This window comes from Helobdella robusta, assembly GCF_000326865.2.
Source record: "Helobdella robusta unplaced genomic scaffold HELROscaffold_123, whole genome shotgun sequence".
NCBI classification, from domain to species: domain Eukaryota; kingdom Metazoa; phylum Annelida; class Clitellata; order Rhynchobdellida; family Glossiphoniidae; genus Helobdella; species Helobdella robusta.
The window spans coordinates 34,172-55,576 of NW_008703677.1; the positions used below are offsets into that span (position 1 = coordinate 34,172).

General features: G+C 33.6%; 3 protein-coding genes across 3 annotated transcripts in view; all 3 read right to left on the reverse strand.

Moving 5' to 3' along the window:
* Positions 1–69: 69 nt before the first annotated feature.
* HELRODRAFT_187732 (hypothetical protein) lies at positions 70–11,584 on the reverse strand (the record flags this gene model as incomplete). Its single annotated transcript, XM_009013897.1, has 10 exons — positions 70–265; positions 635–741; positions 1,110–1,222; positions 1,323–1,443; positions 1,751–1,863; positions 1,932–2,070; positions 2,133–2,273; positions 2,395–2,575; positions 2,874–2,902; positions 11,570–11,584. 10 exons carry the CDS (start codon positions 11,582–11,584, stop codon positions 169–171), a joined length of 1,056 nt encoding a protein of 351 aa, XP_009012145.1. The 3' UTR covers positions 70–168.
* Positions 11,585–15,057: 3,473 nt separating this feature from the next.
* On the reverse strand, positions 15,058–16,816 carry HELRODRAFT_92151 (hypothetical protein; the record flags this gene model as incomplete). Its single annotated transcript, XM_009013898.1, has 6 exons — positions 15,058–15,118; positions 15,239–15,302; positions 15,801–15,915; positions 16,159–16,229; positions 16,385–16,456; positions 16,735–16,816. 6 exons carry the CDS (start codon positions 16,814–16,816, stop codon positions 15,058–15,060), a joined length of 465 nt encoding a protein of 154 aa, XP_009012146.1.
* A 2,626-nt stretch (positions 16,817–19,442) lies between these two features.
* Positions 19,443–21,405, reverse strand: part of HELRODRAFT_117113 (hypothetical protein) — a gene marked incomplete at its 3' end in the record, with an annotated part of 3,052 nt that continues 1,089 nt past the window's right edge. The window contains exons 2-9 of the mRNA XM_009013899.1: positions 21,234–21,335; positions 21,055–21,097; positions 20,847–20,922; positions 20,660–20,704; positions 20,335–20,511; positions 20,155–20,242; positions 19,871–20,026; positions 19,443–19,574 (exon numbers count right to left, since the gene is read on the reverse strand). Of these exons, the coding sequence (XP_009012147.1) occupies positions 19,443–19,574; positions 19,871–20,026; positions 20,155–20,242; positions 20,335–20,511; positions 20,660–20,704; positions 20,847–20,922; positions 21,055–21,097; positions 21,234–21,335 (819 nt within the window). The remainder of the gene's footprint in view (positions 19,575–19,870; positions 20,027–20,154; positions 20,243–20,334; positions 20,512–20,659; positions 20,705–20,846; positions 20,923–21,054; positions 21,098–21,233; positions 21,336–21,405) is intronic.

Genomic DNA, 21,405 nt, shown 5'->3' on the forward strand with positions numbered 1-21,405 from the left:
TGAATACTTGTTTTTGCATTTAGTTGGACTGGCCATCAAATATTTATTGTAGTAAAAAACGGCACGAAATTTAATTAGTCTCATAAATATAAGTGTATGATCTGGAAGTTTAATTATTTGATTTATTTAAGGTTAATTAATTAATCCATTTAAGTTCACCAGGCGTGCTCATAAATGTTCTGGATGATTTTTAAGGCAGTCCATGAATGAACTAACTGGCATCTCACCACTGCATATTTTATGAATGGTACTGAACATAGGAAATCTGCGAAATTATTATTTCAATTATTTTTATAACATTCACTGTTACTTTTATAACCATTCCAACCAACAGTTTCAATAATTTCTGTGTGGTCTGGATGTACAATATTTTTTGCTTGAAAATTTAATTGTAACCAGCCGGTCAAAAAAAAATTATTTTGGCAGCTCTTCACTAGTGAGAGCTGCATAATAACAAATAAAAAATATATGTCATATTTCTTTTGAAGATGTCCATTGTCCACCAAAGACTTTTGCGTCTACAAGGATACATATAACGATTTTTGCAATATACATACATATAGAAACACACATACAAACACACACACACACTCACATAGATACAGCGTTACTAAAAGAGGAACAAGCAACCCACCGTCCTTCAACATTGTGGAGCTTAAGCACACAGGCCACCTCAGCTGCAGTCAATGGTCCTTGCAATTTTTGTCCATTCAACAAATTCATTTCCAAATTTTCTAATGTCTGTTTATATGACAAAGTCATTGTAACTTATGTATTCATTGAATTCAATAGCAAGTAATGTAGGCTTCTTTAAAACTTGTAAATTAAAAAAATGTATGGTTAAGTACATGATAATTAAAAATTGTTCATTCATTGGATGAAGCAAAAGCATGTAAGACACAACTTATAAATTTTATTTGTTTGATGTTAATAGTATAATTATTTTTAATACTAACACTTAATAGTTCAACACTTCAATAGTTCTCAAACACAAAAAAAGTAAAAAATTATAGTTCATCAAATGTGTGAAATTGCATTTGCAAAGTAAATATAATTTAAGAGAATTAATCAAATCTATTACAACGAGGAAGTTTAATAATTAATAAAACTTGTTGAGGATTGCTTGCAAACTCTTTGGCAACCCTGTGATTTCGACCGGCATAGCACGTTGTCACAAGATCACCTAACCCACTGCTCTCAAAATATGTGCTCATCTTGCTATCTGTTGTAATTTGTTCATCCATGAGCAACCTTTAAAATGGTCAGTGCCAGATACAACATCAAACATCAGTTCATCACTTTACCACGGGACTGAGACCAACCTTTGAAGAACATTTTAGAGAAGGACATCATCTCCATGAGGCCGAGGCGGATGACAGCAGATTTTGTGTTGTGCCCTCCATTCAAACCATCACTGAAACCTGCCCCCATGGCTACTATGTTCTACATGATCATTCATATTTTACATTTTTAAATAAATCAATTTTAAGTTTCATCTGAAAATGACAAACAACAACAACACACGTTTAGACGACATTTTCCCTGAGATCGGGGGTTGCCGTTTGGCTACCTATGATGAAACCGAAATACCCCTCGACGCCATCCACATCTGTCACTCGCTTGTCAAAATGACAAACAACACAACTCATATTAAATTCTTAACAATATGTATGTATGGATGTTGATCTTTTGTGTGCCATATTTTGGAATACAGAATAATGTGTGCATGGGTATGTGTTCATGTATTTACTTTGAGAGCCCCTCCAAGCTCAACCGTCAACTCATCATCAACCACGACTATCCTGAAATAATGAGTTTGAAATAACTTTTTCATTAATATTCCCACTTCTTCATCTTTGCATCCTAATTTCAACGAAATTCGAAATTTAGACGATATCACGTGATCATATACAAACAAACAATCAGCTAACCAATCGTAGCTTCCGAATACATCTCCAAGGCAACTTCATATGCCAAATTAGCCCCCATAAGCACCGAGCAAGGAATGTTTAATTGTGATCGAATAACATTTGATATCAAATCTAATTTGTTTCCATAAACGTCAAAACCCTAAAAATATCAATATCACATAACCAGAAATATATAGTTTCAATATCATCATCAAGACAAACTTTTATTAAAGAGATGGCAATGGCATCATTTTTTACATGCCCCTTCAATGTTTCACAAATTTCTCTAACGTACTGGTGAGGCAAAACAAAAACCAAAATGTCTGCTCTGTCGGTAACTTCCAACAAATCAGAACTTGCCATCTGAAAGATTTACATTTTATTTTTAATGAGAGAATAAAAGACTTACAAAAATCTCAACTTGATCAAAAATAAAATACATTCAAAATAAAATAAAAAAGTTTGAAAAATGAATAGTACCCACAACATTATCCGGAATGAAGCAATGGGGCATATACTTTTTGTTCATTTTTTTTTCATTGATGATATCACACAAGTCGATGCCATTATAAAGTTCTTTTTTGACAAACATAGGCAAGTTTTTTTCATATAAATGCTCATTGCACAGAATGTTGTTACCTAAGATCTTACAAATCACTGTACCCCTAAATTAAAAATTTTTAAAATAAAATTACCATGTTAAACAGTTAAATAGTGTTAATAGAATAATTCATGTAACACACACATACTCACACATATATAACTATTTATTTATTTTTATTTATTTATTATATATATGTTGATGAAAATCACAGCATGTTCTACGTTAGTTAGCTTCCTGTTTAATTTTTCTAATGGTTGATCTCAAATTTCTTGAGTTCAAAACCAAATTTTGGTTACTTTTTCTATTAAATTACAATTTCTATTTACCATTAGTATTTACTTATAAAGTTATAAACTCACCAATTGCCCGAACCAATCAGAGAAACCTTCTTCTTGGGAACAAGTTTCGAAGTTATGCAGCCATTATTATTGGCTTTAAATTTATTATAATTTAAATAATGAACGACACGTGAAGAAGTTATTAACTGAAACCATAGCAACATTCCAGAATTCTTATTTTTTAGATTTATTTTACTTTTAAATACATCTTTGATAATCAGTCCAATCAAACCGCATTTTATCATTTTAAAATATCAAAACAAACTCTAAATTGAAAAATAGTGAATTTTAAAACTGTTCATTAATAAAAAAATTCCGTTCATTTTTAGAGATTTTCGTACCGGCGCAATTTTGTATTTTCTAGCGCAAACGTTAATTGAAAGTGAGCGAAGCATATAATTTGAATATAGTATCATAAAATGAATAAAGATACTTTTTTCAAAAATTTAAAAAATTCTCAATTTGATTTCTGTGCGATATCAATGATGATGATTGTGACTTGACTAATTAAAAAATATCAAATAAAATTTATTAAATAGAATGGGTAATTCATTGCGAAATCGTTGAAGGAAATGACGTCATGTTAACAGTAGTTATTTTACTGCATGGTGGTTAATCAGCCGGTATAAAATTTGACCAAATATCATAAACAGGCAGAACTAAATAAAGAAATAGATATACTGATATATATATATATATAGTTATGATACATTTATAATTTATTTACACATTCAAATTGTACAATTGTGTTATGGTGTAATCTCAAATTATTTTGAATTCTCTCAGAAAAATTTTAATATAAAAGCGGTTATAAATCTACGCATATTGACTCAGCTCAGCTTGGATGTTAAGCAAGGTGTGGTCTCAAACTATTTTGAATTCTCCCCGAAAAATTTGAACTGCGTGCGTACATATGTAGCACTGATTACTGTGGTTTTTTTTACAATTAATTTATATAATATATATATATATATAAAGATATATATATATATATATATATATATAATATATATATATATATATATATATATAAAGCAAGCAAAATTTTAATATAAAAGCTCTTATAAATCAACGCATATTGACTCAGCTTGGCTTGGCTCGGCTTGGAATCGGATGTTAAGCAAGGTGCGGTCTCAAACTATTTTGAATTCTCCCCGAAAAATTTGAACTGCGTGCGTACATATGTAGCACTGATTACAGTTGTTTTTACAATGAGTTTAAATAATATATATACAAAGCGAGCAAAATTTTAATATAAAAGCGCTTATAAATCTACGCATATTGGCTCAGCTTGGCTTGGAATCGGATGTTAATCAAAGGTGTGGTCTCAAACTATTTTGAATTCTCCCCGATGTAACTAGAATCCATGTATACAAATAATTAATAAGATTATATATTTATATAAAAAAGCAATATAGCAGATTCAACCAGCCAATCAGAAAGCTTCGAAGTCGTTCGTCAGATGACGTCAATTTAGTACGATTAGCATTGTGGTTAAGACTGTATAATAGTGTAGTACATACATTAAATAAGTTTTTTACTGATGTGAATGATTGAAATGATAAAAATGTATGGTTGAAACGAGTATAAATAGGAGCTGAGACAGCATGAAAATCAGATCAGGCATTCTGCTTCGCTTGAAGCAGTCTGTCTGATCTCATTTATTTTATTTTTATAATTTTTTATTTATTTTATTATATAGAGTTATATAGAGTTGCATGCCTGTGGTTTGTGTGATTGTATGTTGTATTTTTTTATATTTTAGGTGGGTTCTTTAGCGGTTGCTCATACATTCATACATACATCATGTTTGTTTGTGTGGTAGTATTTTATGTTCTTTTTTACTCCTTTTTCTCTTTCTTCATGAGTTTTGAGTTAAGTTAATGAAGCATAGGTAGGTGAGGTAAAAATTAATTTATTATATAGGTAGGCTAGGGCATAAGGTAATTTAGTTACATAGGTAGGTTAGGGACTCCTATTCTTTTACTCTACTTGGTGGTGTGATTTTTGTTTTGTGTTTTTTTTTGTTTTGTTTCCCATCATACATTCAGCAGGTACGCGGTGGTTTCTGGTTTTAGTGGGATTTTTATTGATTGAGTGTGGTAGTATACATGGTTATATAGAGTTATATAGAGTTATATAGAGTTATATAGAGTTATATAGAGTTATATAGAGTTATATAGAGTTATATAGAGTTATATAGAGTTATATAGAGTTATATAGAGTTATATAGAGTTGCGCGGCTATATAGAGATATATAGAGTTATATAGAGTTATATAGAGTTGCGCGGCTATATAGAGATATATAGAGTTATATAGAATTATATAGAGTTGCGCGGCTATATAGAGATATATAGAGTTATATAGAGTTATATAGAGTTGCGCGGCTATATAGAGATATATAGAGTTATATAGAGTTATATAGAGTTGCGCGGCTATATAGAGATATATAGAGTTATATAGAGTTATATAGAGTTGCGCGGCTATATAGAGATATATAGAGTTATATAGAGTTATATAGAGTTGCGCGGCTATATAGAGATATATAGAGTTATATAGAGTTATATAGAGTTGCGCGGCTATATAGAGATATATAGAGTTATATAGAGTTATATAGAGTTGCGCGGCTATATAGAGATATATAGAGTTATATAGAGTTATATAGAGTTGCGCGGCTATATAGAGTTATATAGAGTTATATAGAGTTGCGCGGCTATATAGAGTTATATAGAGTTATATAGAGTTGCGCGGCTATATAGAGTTATATAGAGTTATATAGAGTTGCGCGGCTATATAGAGTTATATAGAGTTATATAGAGTTGCGCGGCTATATAGAGTTATATAGAGTTATATAGAGTTGCGCGGCTATATAGAGTTATATAGAGTTATATAGAGTTGCGCGGCTATATAGAGTTATATAGAGTTATATAGAGTTGCGCGGCTATATAGAGTTATATAGAGTTATATAGAGTTGCGCGGCTATATAGAGTTATATAGAGTTATATAGAGTTGCGCGGCTATATAGAGTTATATAGAGTTATATAGAGTTGCGCGGCTATATAGAGTTATATAGAGTTGCGCGGCTATATAGAGTTATATAGAGTTGCGCGGCTATATAGAGTTATATAGAGTTGCGCGGCTATATAGAGTTATATAGAGTTATATAGAGTTGCGCGGCTATATAGAGTTATATAGAGTTGCGCGGCTATATAGAGTTATATAGTGTTGCGCAGCTATATAGAGTTATATAGAGTTTGTATGTGGTATTTTTTTATATTTTAGGTGGGTTCTTTAGCGGTTGCTCATACATACATCACATACATCGTGTTTGTTTGTGTGGTAATATTTTATGTTTTGTTTTACTCCTTTTTCTCTTTCTTAATGAGTTTTAGTTAAGTTAGTAAAACATAGGTAGGTGAGATTAAAAATTAATTTATTATATAGGTAGGCTAGGGCATAAGGTAATTTAATTACATAGGTAGGTTAGGGACTTCTATTCTTTTATTCTACTTTGTGGTGTGTTTTTCGTTTTGTGATTTTGTTTTGTTTCACACCATACATTCAGCAGGTACGCGGTGGTTCCTGGTTTTAGTGGGATTTTTTATTGATTGATTGTAATATATATTTTTTTCCTACAGGTCTTACTCTCTACGTTTTAGTCTTTCTTTCTATTTTACCATTTTTATTTTTATTTATTTAAGATGCGTCATTTAGCACACCTACTCAAACACACACATTACATTAGGTAACTATATAGGTAAGCTAGATAAGGGTAATTTTAATTGTAGGTAGGATAGATAGGAAGCATCCAACACTAATGTAGTTGAATAGGTAGGCGCGTAAGTTTATCGCTTCTATTTTTTCTTGCACCCACATTACACGCATCAGCGTATTACACACACACAAATACTACATAAACACATATATTAGTTTCTGAGCGTAATTTTATTTTCATTACACATTCTAATTTATTATTACTAAGGCTGAGAGTAATTTAATTTCATAGGTAGTTAAGAGCCACAATGTAATTCTAGGAACAATCTTGTAATGTAAATTAAATGTTGTAAGTGTATCGATAGGTAGGTTAATTATTAAGTTTAAATTATTATTATTAGGTTGGAGCCCAAGGCATTATGTAGGTGGCTGGGTGGGGCCGATTGGCGAATGAATTGGGCTCTTGAGTTTTGTAATTTTAGGTAAGGTAAGGCCGTAATGTAATGAATAGGTAAGTTAAGGCTACGTTGTACATACATACTCATTAATAGGTTTATGTTTTACATTTTTTTTACTAAGTTGGAGCCCAAGGCATTATGTAGGTGGTGGGGTGGGGCCGATAAGCGAATGAATTGGGCTCTTGAGTTTTATGATTTTAGGTAAGCTAGGGCTTAATTATAATGAATAGGTAAGTTGAAGCTTTGACGTTATTAGCTAAGACACCTGAATAGGTAGATAGGATTATTTATATAACTAATTTGAGACGCGTGCACTTATTATTAACCCCCTCATGAACGGCTGCCTTGACGTGGCGAGGGGGCTTCTCACTAAATGCCGTTCACTTTTTTTAAATTCTTTTGTTTAGAAAGTTCTATAATAATTTAAGACGTAAGTTTATCGCTTCTATTTTTTCTTGCATCAGCGTATTACACACACACACACACACACACACAAATACATACATAAACACATGTATTAGTTTCTGAGCGTAATTTTATTTTCATTACACATTTTAATTTATTATTACTAAGGTTGAGAGTAATTTAATTTCATAGGTAGCAAATTTTTTTATCTAATTTCTGTTTTCTTTATCATTAATTAAATAAAATTTTCAATGATAATGATAAATATACTGTTGAAAATATCACTGATAATGCGAACAAATTGTTAGAAGTGCTAAAAAATTGTTTTCTTTGTTGTTTCTTCGTCTTTTTTTTGTTTAAATAATTGAAGGAAATTTTTGAAATAAATAAATAAAACAATTGCACATGACTTAGTTCTATAATTATTTAAGACTTACGCTTTAAACTATTATAGAAGAACTTAAGACTTGCGTCTTAAATTATTATACCGATACACACGTAAGTTTAAAACATACATACATACATACGTACACACACACACACACACACACACACACACACACACACACACACACATACACACACATACATATATATATATATATATATATATATATATATATATATATATATATTTACAACATTCTATAAATTCTACTGAATTTGGCGTTAATATGTTTGTAGTTCGTGTTTGTTTGTTTGTTTTCGGTTCACAGCACCAAACCAACAAAACAAACTACATTTTATTCTCGTCGTCGCCTTAAATTTTACCTTTTTGAACAATGTTTTTTAATAATGTCTATTTATTTATTTAATAAATGTTGACTGGTTTCTAGTTTTTTTTAATTTGATTATATAATTTTTGAATGTTTCTTGATTTACATTGTATATATGCATGTATAAATAATTTCTGTTTGGTATGTTGATTTAGTCATTATGATATGTTGTGAACTGTCCTTACTAAATGTTATTGTTACGTGGATCATTCTCCGAGAACTACTAAGTAACAGAACCGTTAAAATGTTCCCCATATGATTGCCGACGTTTGTTTGTATTTTTACATGTAGGTGGTTTGTATCGCCACTCGTGAGATCTTATATACTCTACCGTAGCAATACGCAAGTCCAGGGACCTCGGGGACTGCCGAACCCTACCTGACCACGCCGCCACTGAGAAATAGTAAAAAACTAATAGTAGTACATAAAAGAGTGCATAATAGAAAGCACGCAGTAGTGCTACTTGGGGAGGAACAGTGTGTGTTGATTTCTGCTTAGCAGTCGATTAGGAATTAAGCCCTCGTGGGATCATGATCATACATCACGTAACCCATTCATTCTTGTATAGCTAATGTCTCTCTATACACGTGTTTGTGATAGTGTGTGTGTTTGTGTGTATGTGTGTTTGTGCTCCTAAATTTTGTACGTGCAAAACATTTTTGGCTAAAAATTAGAAATTATTGTGTTGTTCAGAATTTTAATTTTGCTCTTAGTACTTCTGCTGCAAGTACTGATAAAGCACTTGTAAAATTGCCACTAACGTTGTATAAAATAGGAATAACGTTAATATTCACTTTACAAATGTATCGCGCAGCTGCAGCCACGACAACGACAGCAGCAGCAGCAACAGCAGCAACAAAACGACAACTTGTTGAGGACCACACTAGAGATTTCAAACGGCAGTAGATATCAATCCCAATTAGATGCTTATTAGGAAACGATTGACCGTGAACTCTCTCATTACCTTTGATGACTCTTCTCTCTCTCTTTCTCTCGTAAGATGTTTTCTTTCTCTTTCTTTCTTTCTTTTTCTTCTCTCTCGTTTCGTGTTTCTTTTCACTCTGCTGAACAACGAAATGCAAGCAAGATGTCCGTCGTTGAAATTGAAACAGATAAAGAAATGTTACAATCAAGATGCTATATTTTTTTCATATATCCACCCACGCATAAAAACACACACACACACACACACACATGAACACACGCACACGTGCATAAGTGCACGCGGTCATATTTGGAAAGATGTTTAATTTAATGATGGGAGATCGTAATGTTCATAACACGAGGCATCATTTGCACCTATAGTTAATGACCTTTCACGCCTATATTTTTTACGTGTGTGTGTGTGTGTGTGTGTGTGTGTGTGTGTGTGTGTGCATTCGATTTTACGTGCGCGTGTATATGTATGAATAGATGTATGTATGTATGTATGCAATGTGTACCACACTATCATTTCATTGTAATGCAAAATGCTCAGGAAGTGCCATCAACAACAACAACATCATCCTCGTCCTCATTATCGTCATTCAGCACGTCAATCCTCACAAACACACACACACACACACACACACATATATATATATATATATATATACAAACACACACACATGTAAGCCCAAATTTGTGAAGTTGTATGAAGTATGCGAGCAGACGGACCTATCATAAAAAAAGCATAAACACGCTAAAACGACGTTAACATACATGCATGTGTGCGTGTGTGCATGCGTGTGTGCGTGTGTGTGTAAACTACGTGTTTGCTTTTAATGTGCATGTGTGGTTTGCTGTTTGCTTTGCATGTTTTTATGCAGAGAACGGTAACAAGAACAAACTTGCAAGCATTTTATTGAACAAATATTTTTGGAAATGCAAAATTGAAACGTGGTGGTTGTCATCATCAAATTGTCATCACACTGAAGTATGATTATTATCTTTTCTATCACATCACCACCACCACCACTATCATCATCATCATCATCATCAGTGGCAACATGAGCATCACCATCATCATCAATGATGGTGGTGATGGTGAAAGGCCATGTGGAACTTCATCTGATGATGATGGCCGAACAACTGACCACACAGCAAGCATTTTTCGCCACCGGATGTAGCCTGAATCGTCGACGTGTTCACCTGTTTCCGGTCGCCATTTTTCAAGCTGGCGGATGATGATGTCTGTGATGATGATGAGGAGGAGGAGGAGGAGGAGGTTGTAATGACGTGAGTCCTTCTGACGTGACTGTCATGTGCGGCGTGTGATGCGAATGCTTTACTGCAATGCTTGCACTGTTTACAAAAATTAACATTCAAGCATCTATAATCATTTGTATTACCATCATATTAAATAATAATAATAATAATAATAATAATGACGTAATTATAAATAATTATCTTTAAGCAAGCAACCATGAACGGTTTTTCTCCGGAGTGCTGTCTGATGTGAGTCCTCAAAATGCTGGAAGCTGTGAAGGCCTTGCTGCAGAACATGCACTTGTAAGGACGCTCACCACTGTGAACCTGGTGTTCGTCGTGGTGTTGTTCATGTAATAAAACTTGTTTTTATGCACTAATTAATCGTTCATGTTGTTGTGATATAACTTTGGTTTGATCGTTTTTGATTTTGATACCGTCGTTCATGTTGTGGCTTTTCGACATCATCGTCACCATCATCATCCTCACAAACAAACAAACAAACAAACAAACAAACAAACAAACAAACAAACAAACAAACAAACAAACAAACAAACAAACCCTCATATGTTTATTTAGACTGGACGACTGACTGAAACTCTTGGAGCAGACGGAGCATTTGTGAGGCTGATGTTTTTCATGGACGTGCAGCACGTGTATCCGCAAGCGATCTCTCTTCTCGAATGATCTTAATGATTACATTTTATATACATATATATAAATATATATTTATATTTACGCATTATTCATCCATTTAACTCATCAGTTTATTCATTCATTTATTTAATAAAAAAAAGTTTTTCAAAGAGAAACCGCTTCCCACAAAGTACCACCACACCATACAGCAAGAATAAATGCAAACACACACACACAAATACACAGAAACACACACATATGACACGAACAGAGAAAGCAGGCACCTTACTACAACTACAATGATACAACAACAACCTGGAACATAGTTGGCATGGATACTTGCGATCTCCTCGATCGACACAGCGAGTGTATTTCAGATGCTTGTCTCTGTAGTACTTGTAGGCGAACACCTTCCCGCAATATTCGCACTGATATCCATCTGAATCTGAAATGTGTTTGTGGATGCATGGATGAATGAATGAATGGATGATAGATTGAACGAATTGTTTCATGAAAAAGAATTAATTTAATATCAAATAACTTTCTTCTTCGCCATTATTTTGAAAAAATTTTTGCTGCTCCAGCCAATTCAAATTCACTGGTTCGCTGGTTATCGACGGAGCATCTGAAGTTGTTTTGCTGTTTTTCGCGTTATTATTATTATTAGTAGTACTATTCATTTTATTATTATTTTTATTGTTGTTGTTGATATTATTACACATGGCAGAAGAACCTATATGCAAATTATCGTACGAGGAAGAGGAGGAAGAAAATGATGAAGTCACAGAAATCGTGTTGCCGTTTTCTAAATTGCAACTTTCAATTTTAACATTGTTGAAATCGTAGTTGAAAAACGCTTTTTCAAGAAGGGAAACATCTTCGCCATCTTGCATAGCAGTAACGTCATCAGCGTCGTTTTTCTTAGAACCATCTGTCGCCATAACGTTTAAACTTTTCACTAAAATCGGGATCCCGAAATATGATTCGATGTGGTTGCCGTACCAGACGAGTAGTTCATCTCCAAACCGCACATCCCTAATTGTTCGGTAATACATCTTGCCATCACCTTTCACCATCGTCTCCATATTTTGCTCATCTTTGCATCTCGCCATATTAACGTACAACAACCATTTCTCCGAAGCTTTCTCGTTGTTATCATCATCACAACCAACACCATCATCATCATGACCATCATCACCATGACCATTATCATCATAGTCATCATCATCATTACTACCACGGTCATTTTTAACAGCACAGTTGTCGTCATCATTATAATGACCATCATCATGTTCCTTACTAATAGATCTAGATGAATTGTTTTTATTTACACTGCTGATGTTGTTAATATTATTATTAGTAGCAGTAGTAGTAGTAGTAGTGCTGGAAGTAAATTTGTTGTTGAAGATAGGAATGGGACCGAATACTGTCCCGACCGGTATGACGTTTCGATTCTTGCTGACGATAGTTCGCTGGTTCACCCCATGGCGCTTGCATTTCAACAATTTGAAATCTGCACGAATTACAAATGAATAGTTAAATAGATATTATATTTCAATCAAGTTTAACTAAATAAAATAACTATTTATTGGTTTACCCTTAGGGGCTTCCAAGCCATCCTTCCCATCGTCACCTTCGACGTCATCATCCTCCTGAAACTGAAGGCCTGACAAAGCGATTACGTCAGCGTTATTATCTGAGTCATTTTTAATTGGGTCAGTTTGAGTTGGAACAGCCACGTGGCCGTACAAAAGTAGGTCAAGGTGAAGTTCACTGAATGGCCGAAAATCATGTTGAGGATTAGAAATTCTAAGAGTTTCGTCAAACGGCGGAATGTTAGTAATTGCTGTTTTCAGATTGGGATTTTTCGAACAGGTTTCAATTTGAGAATGCTTCAATTTTCTTTCGTTAACGATTGAGTGTTGTTGATGTTGTAATTGTTTGTAATGTTTTTGTTGGTGATGTTGTTGATGGCGTGCGTAGATGTATTGTATAGACGGGTTGTTGTTGTTGTGGTTGCTGTTAATGATGTTGTTGGGGTTGCCGCTGTTGCTGTTGTATGTTGCCGAATGAGTATGATAAGTAATCGTGTTGTTGTTTTCGTTACTGTTGCTGGTGGTGTAAGTTTTTTGCGACAAATCATCAAATTTGTTGTTGGTTTTGTTGAGAAATTGATGTAAATGTTGTGAGAGTATCTGGGCCAATAAAAGTTGTTGCTGCTGCTGATGTTGTTGAGTTAATTTCAAATAATAATGTTGGTGCTGTGGATGAAGATGTTGTTGTTGGAGGTGTTGCTGTATTTTAGACTGGTGTGTGTTTCTTTGTTTTTGATGTTGTTGATGATGAGAATGTTGCTGATGGCTGCTGTTAAACTTTTTTGGATTTTCGTTGGACAGCCATGGCTGGAAAATAATTGAAGATTTTTCATTTGATGCTGACGACGCAGGTCTCTGTTGGGGTTGGTGATGCTGCTGCTGATGATGTTGGTGAATATTGTGACATTTTATAACATTGAAATATTCGCTCCAAAACATGTTGAAAGAAAATGATTCCTATAACTTGTAAGCTCTAAAGTTAACTGATTTTCAGACCAGAATTTATTGAAACTTATACCGCTGGGTTGATATGCTCGATAAATTATTCGTTTTTGCCTTCCTGATATTATAAACGATCTATGAAAATCGTTTGCAACGTCTTTAGATCAACGGAGAAAGTGAAGTTCATCTCTCTCTTCGTTACGCCAACCACAAACCAGTCTCCTCTTTCGTTATATATTCTTTGTGCTGCCTGCCTGCTCGCTTAAGTGCGGCGTGTGTTTGTCTGTTATGCGCTGCTCTACAAAATCCATCCATCTACTCTTAATCTTATTTTCATTTTCTCTCTCTCTCTCTCTCTTTCTCTCTCTGTGTGTGTTTTCACGCGCGTGTATATTCGCTGGAATAAATGCATTGTTAAGGCCTATGATTCTCACTATGATTCTCAATTTGTATTTGCTTAATCATTAGGTGATTAGATGGAGAAGAAGAAGAGACCGTAATAGTAAACGAACGTTCACAAACAATCAGGCAAACGAGAAACAAGCAGACAGGCAGACATAGTTTATAGTGAACGCTCAAAACTACTTATATGCACACATGTGAGTGTATACATTTGAAAAGACATATACGTGAATAAAAAAATGTGTGAAAACACATATACACGAATACATCCACTCAAGCAAACACTTACACGAACACATTACACACACAAAAACAAACACAAGTACACAACACACATTCGGACAGTAATGACATTGAATAGCAAACAACTTACGTGGATTAAAGTCTCTCCTCCTGAAGTGTATATATACAAACATACATATATATATTTATATACATACACACAAACATACATATATGTACATACACACATTGATACAAATACACACACACATGGACACACAAGAAAAATAAGTACAATTTTCAGTTGATACACAGCAAGGAGCAAGGTGTATGTCTTTCCGTGTTTGTGTGTCTACGTGTGCGTCTCTATTGTCAGCACGTGCATTCACGTGCGTACGTACGTATGCATTTAACGAATGTATATGCATGCGTGTACCTGAATATACGCACGTACGTACGTGCGTATAATTGTGATGATAGTAACGACGATAGCGATGATGATGAAGATGATGATGGAAAGATAAAATTTATATAAGGACGCCTATTTGCTGCTCTATCACCGCTTCTCACGAAACCTGTTACAGAAGCAACACTTTCCTATTGGTTAGTCGATCATCCAATCAATAAAGACTAGGCGTGGCTACAAAATATGCTATTTTTTCTTAATTAGGCATGATAAACTAATGGCAAAATGGATGAATGAGTGAGATAAAACAAAACAGAAAGAAGCTTTTATTCCTTCTATTATCAATTCTATGTTATGAAAATAAACTTCAAACCGTCCCCATATCATTACTATCGTACATACAGTATTCACATACATACAAACACATACATAATCCTAATTCAAGCTTGCATACATGCATAATCATGATTCGAGCTTGACAATTCCTTTCTTGATTATGATGTTTCCATATTGAGCTACCTCACTGCAAAGAACAAAATTTAAAAATTACCAGCAAAAAAAATTTCAAATGTTTCACAGATATTAATAATTGTATTATTTGGCGTCTGATTGATTATTATAATTTATTAGAAACGTTATTCACCCTGTTGCTACGACAGCAAAAGACTTTCTAGCCTGGTCATAAAAATCAAATCTGTCCAAATGACCTAAGGCCTGTCAAGAATTAGATAGATTTCAAAACTATTATCATCATCATTATTATTATTCTCATAATCGCCACCATCGTATTTTGTTGTATTGTCGGATTTGTACACTGCTGAAAAAAGTGTTAGAAGACTGGAGAAAGCCTATAGATAGGTTAAACCCATCTAGCTCTCTTAACTCAATTTATGAATCTGAATTAATTAATTATAGACATTTACTATTCTCTAAACACTCCGCTTTTTTTAGAAACTCTATAATATCTGCTTCAACATCTAAAAATAAGTGGTCTGTTCCATCTAAACTTCTTCATCTATTTGCAAAATTCACTGAGGAGTGTTGTTGAACATCGCGGAGATAGCGCTACACAAACTAATTGGTTGACTAACTTCCCATGAATTGACTTTATCATAATCTTCATAATAATAATAATAATAATAATAATAATAATAATAATAACCGTCACATCCACCACAAAATCATCGCACAACTCCCAACACGACCAACGTCATCAGATGCATAGTACTTCTTGATGATTTCAATGTACCTCTGCCATATTGGTGGATCCTGACCAGACATTAACAGTGGATCATTAGGTACAACTCTCATAACTGTTGCCTTTGTTATTATAGTTAAAAATTAATATAACTGCTATAATGATCATTCATTTCATGCGTAATGTTGAAAAAATGTTTACTATAATTAATACCCACAATTAATAACTCAGTTTACTATGTTTGAATATGCTTCAAGAAATGCATGCATAACGTTACATGATAAACATCAGAGTAAAATAACTGATGATGAAAATTTATGATGAGTGGTAGTGGCAGTTGACAGTGATAATAAAATGAAACCAACTGGATGTGGAACATATGGATCAAGTGGATACAACTTCAAAATGGCATCAAGTAAATCTGGAATGTTATGACCTAACAACAAAAGAAATAAGTTTTATTTAATGTTTTCATTTACAAAAGAATATAAGAATGAAGCATATAACATCAAAAAACACAACTTATGTATGAAAAACATTTAAAATTCTTTGTAAATAATGAATAATCAAAAAATTGACTGCTGAATGAACAACCATCTGCTCTGATTTCTTTACAGCCACCTCTGCAAACAGACGAAGTTGGAAAATGGGCATCGGCCAACACTGATATTAATAAATATGACAAAAATTAATACAAAAATTAATGAGAAAAGTTAAATAAGAAAAAAAGATAAATTGTAGACTTTTTGTTAATGATAAAAAAAAAATAAACAATGGACAATAAAAAGATTATCTTATTAAGAAGACAGCACTTTTTTACAATGGTTAATATGATAGATGAGTTATTATTTCTTATTACTAAAAAAATGAAATGTTTAATTAATAAAATTAAAATACCTAATTATAAAATAAATAACTTCAAAAAATATATATGGACCCACCAATCTCGTCCCCATGGCCAGCACTGGATAGAGTATGTAGGAGATCCGGAGAAATAATGAACGGAATTCCGTTTAAAGGCATTTTAGCAAAATATCATTACAAAAATAATGCTCTTTAAAATGAAAAATCAAAACATTCAAAAATTAAAAAAGAACAACGAAATCACGGAATTACCCAAATTTCAAACATTGGGAATTCCAGATAACGAAGACGAGTTGTGTTTTATTTACATCAATGAAAATGTCGCTGCACACCAATTTATTGAAACCTGCCATCTGGCGAATGGAACAAACACGACACGCACGCGCACATAGAAAAAGTCAACCGGACTTTTGCAAACAACCAAACACAAATTAGCGATCAAAAATATGAGCTCGTCCAGGAAAATTATTAAAAAATGAACATCAACAGGCGAGAGGTGGTACAGTTAATCATCCGCATGTCCAGCAATCAAGTGCATATATGTTATAGAACAGTATGGCATATTACATCGCTATCGTTGTAATCAGATTACTACTAATCAATTGTAAGCATGTTTTTTGTAAATGAATGTGTGTATGTTCGTCGCTAATGTATGAGTACGTTAGTTGTAAATGTATGTGAGCATCTACATAGGGATGTATATTTGTATGCATGCTGTATCAATCAAATTTCAACTTGATCACTGATATCAGCCTGGATTATAATCTTCTCCACAGCCAGATCCGGATTCATTCCTGTTGTTGCACTAATGGCCTCGCTCAACATCTGATAAGTAAAATAGTATAAACAAAATTTGTGAAATCATCATAACCTAACGAGATATTAACATCATGAATACAGAGTTTATAAATGAGAGCAAACAAACAAACTCTATCATAATCCACTTCTTCCTTCTTTCTTCTCTCAATGAATCTTTCAACCAAACCGTTTTTCTTTATCAAATGCTGCGATGCAAAAGTTTTTCTAATTATAAAAATTTTCTCAAGTTTTTTTATCTCCATTGTTTTAAAAATCATACGATATATTAAAAACCTTTTATAAACCCAAAATAATTAATAAAACAACTATAAACCAAAACTTAGAAAATTATAAATTTTCGGATGTAGCAGCACCTCAATAATTTCAGTTCCATCAGTGGCGATGTACCTATGAACAATCTCATCCTCAACATCATCACCAACAACCGTCCCTGTATTCCACTCAACTCTTTTATCCATCTCATAATTAGCACATCCCCGGAAGTCGGCCTCAGCATAGTAACTGTTATCCTCAGTACCGGAATATGAATTAGTGACTGAGTAATTAGTGATCAGTTTATTGTTGCTTGGTATTCTACTAGCTTGCCACCCAACATTCGCATTGATGTCATCACTGATAACTAGGTTCACCACATGCTGTTGAATGATAAATTATTTACATTTTTAGTTTATTTTATTACATTCAACTGTTAAGTTACTAAGATACAATTAAACGTTTACCTCATCTATGGAACTATTATTACGTTTTTCATTATCTTTTAGCTTGAGAACAATATCGAACATCTCATTCTGTTTTTGCATCAAATCTTTTTGTTGTTGCAATATTTGTTGTTGCTGATGTTCAACCACCATTATGTTTGGCTGTTGTTTGTAGTGTTTGTCAACAACATACTCATCACCATCATCATTGTCATTTCTAGGCCATGGATGCAACTGCACTTGTTGCTGGTAGCGGTCATAGTAACCAACATCATTGTCATCATCATAAAATTCATCATATTCCTGCTGATGCGGATGATAATGGTACAAATCAACTCCATCAAAATCTCTCTGGTGATAACATGGATGGCCATCATCTTCATTATAGTAAACATTATCATACTGATGATGATGATGAAAATTGTACTGCTGCTGATCAACTGCACTCGCAGCCGCAATTGCATCACTACCAGGATCTACGGCTGGAATGTCATCATTATCAAGATCAGCCTCGTTATCAGGGTCAGTAGCAACAACGTTGACAACATTCTGCGTGGCACTTCGATCAAATGATGATGATGAATGTAAGTTCCTCAAGCGTTCCATAGAACTGGATGCATGTGCCGCCTGTCAACAAAATTGTTACAATCATAAATAACAGAATTGTTTTCCTTATCAACGTTTTTAATTTTATCTTTCTCGTCATCAAACCACCACTCTTACCCTTCCATTAATAGAAATGTTATCAGAAGTACTGCCACCAATCACATTGCTCGTTTTAATTTTAGATAGACTCAACGAGCCAATAAAATTCCTCCTACTACTTTTCATACTGCCTCTATTAAAGGCAAGAATGCCTTCTTCCTCCTCGACATAGTCGTTCGTCACATCACCGCTGTCAGGGACTATCATAACTTCAGCATGGTCAGTGCAGGGCAGGTTAAGTGAATTAGTGAATAAGTTGTTGTTAGTCGTGGATGCTGCTGAATTGATCATTGTTGTTCTTCCTGTTCCTATTGTCGCTGATGTCATTGTTGATGATTTTGTTAAATTCGATGTCAACGTTGATGATTTTGTTGCACTTGATGTTGTTGCAATGTTGACGACCTGCTGTGGAGGCGTGGGAATGCTCAGAGGTGATGCTTTTGCCGGTCCAGGTTTCAACATGTGGCGCAGTCTGATTGGGCGATCATTTTAAAGGTAATTGAGGTGGAAAAATTATATTACTCTTCGGTTTTTGTGCATTTACTTTTTAAAAGAAAAAATTATTAGCTAAACAAATATCCAGCCAGCCAAACAGACCTGAAGTAATAATGATGATCTACAGTCAGTTTGAAGAGTTTCTTGGCATGTTTCTTGGATGGCAGTCTGAAGACCACCTTACTATCTTTGCTTTCTGTCTGTAGAATAAATAAAAATAAATGATGACTGTCCAATGTAATAACACTCTTAAATATTGGAAAAAAACATCAATAAAGTCACAAATACTAGGAACTCATTACTAAATGAACTTATTGAGGCACAATCAATGAACAAATTTAAAGCAGGCATTGGCTGTTGGATGAACAAACAATCAACGAATCAGCTGTCCTAGCATGCCTGACAGCATACTCTTTGGATAACCTCCAGAACAGCATTACTTCTTCTACTACTACTAGGTGATACATAGAGAAGAACAATAATCATTTTTACTTACAATTTGCCTCGTGATCTGCAGTACAAACTGATCTTGACTGTGCCAGAATAATTTCGTGTTCTGCCAGGGGTAATCATTGATTCTCAGTTTCTCATCATATATGGTGACGCCCCTGCCGCAGATGCCTATTATCACATTGCGACCGACGTTCATGTCCTGCTTGTTTTCAAAAACGTCAACTAACCAATGCTCATTTGTTAAATTGAATTCAAAACAATACACGGAAGGTAAGGGCAAAATAAATAACAATAGCAAAAGCATAACAAAGAACATCATAGACTAACAAAAGCATTATGCATGTGCACGCCATACATGGTCAAGCCCTTTGCACTGTCGAGGAACTTTTTTTCTGCTTCTAACCGACTCACTCCACTGTTGAAATTTTCATTCACGATTTGCAATACAATGCTAATCAACAGAAATTTTTTAATTGCACAATAAATATTCGGAAATTCAAAACCGACACGTGAGTCTTATGGAGTTCGACAACCTTCACGATCATTTCATCAGTAGGTCGATCGTCAATCAAATACTCTCTCACGTAACCGACATCAAACTCGTATCTGTCATCATAATCTCCAAAGTATGCTTGCACAAAGTAAGAGTTGAGAAGGGCGAGAGTAACAAAGGAACACGGCAGTCTGATGAATCACATTATGAAAATTGTCATTATTCACAATATTACATTAAAAACAACATCTATCACTGCAATATTACATTAAAAATGTTATCATTAATCGCACTACATTAAAAACATCATAATAAATCATCATCTCAGCAATTTATAACCTGCCACTCTTTATATCTTTCCTAACTTGCAGGAACAAGAAAGATCTGGAACATCATTCAAAAGAAGAAAACAATAAACAAAAAAATAATATTATGATTAAAATAAGAAGCATTTATAAAAAAAGTCGATGAAATTGAATGATTATATAGGTATAAAAATGATACATAGACTTGGTTGTGGTACGACCTTGCAACGTCATCTTCAATGCTCAATGGATCAGCAACGTAATATTTCACACCAAACTCCAAATATACATTTTCCCCTTTCAAAATTTTTATACAAAAATAAGTCTTTTAGCAAATATTAAAGCAAATAACAATAATTACATATAATAATATTATTATAAATATTATTTTGAAAAATTATTTTGAAAAATTGAATAGTAGATGCCCACCAGTGATTTGCTTGCAGACCGGTTTATCAGGAATAAGCCAAAACTATGAATGAAAATATAGAAAATAAATATTTCCTTTAAACAAATATAACAAAAAATATACATTCCAATAAAACCTATGATGTAACAAAAAAAAGTCTTTTGAAATTATAACGTAGAAATTATGGCAGAAGAATTACTTTATAATCATTTTCATAATAGGAGCAGCCAAAATAATCTGCCTCAGTGATGTTCAGATATAAGCATATTCCATCTACAATTTCTTTTCCAAGTGTTTTTTTCTGAGTATGTGTGTGTGTGAGAGAGAGAGTGAGAGAGTATATGTGTATATGAGTGGTATAAGTGTGATGA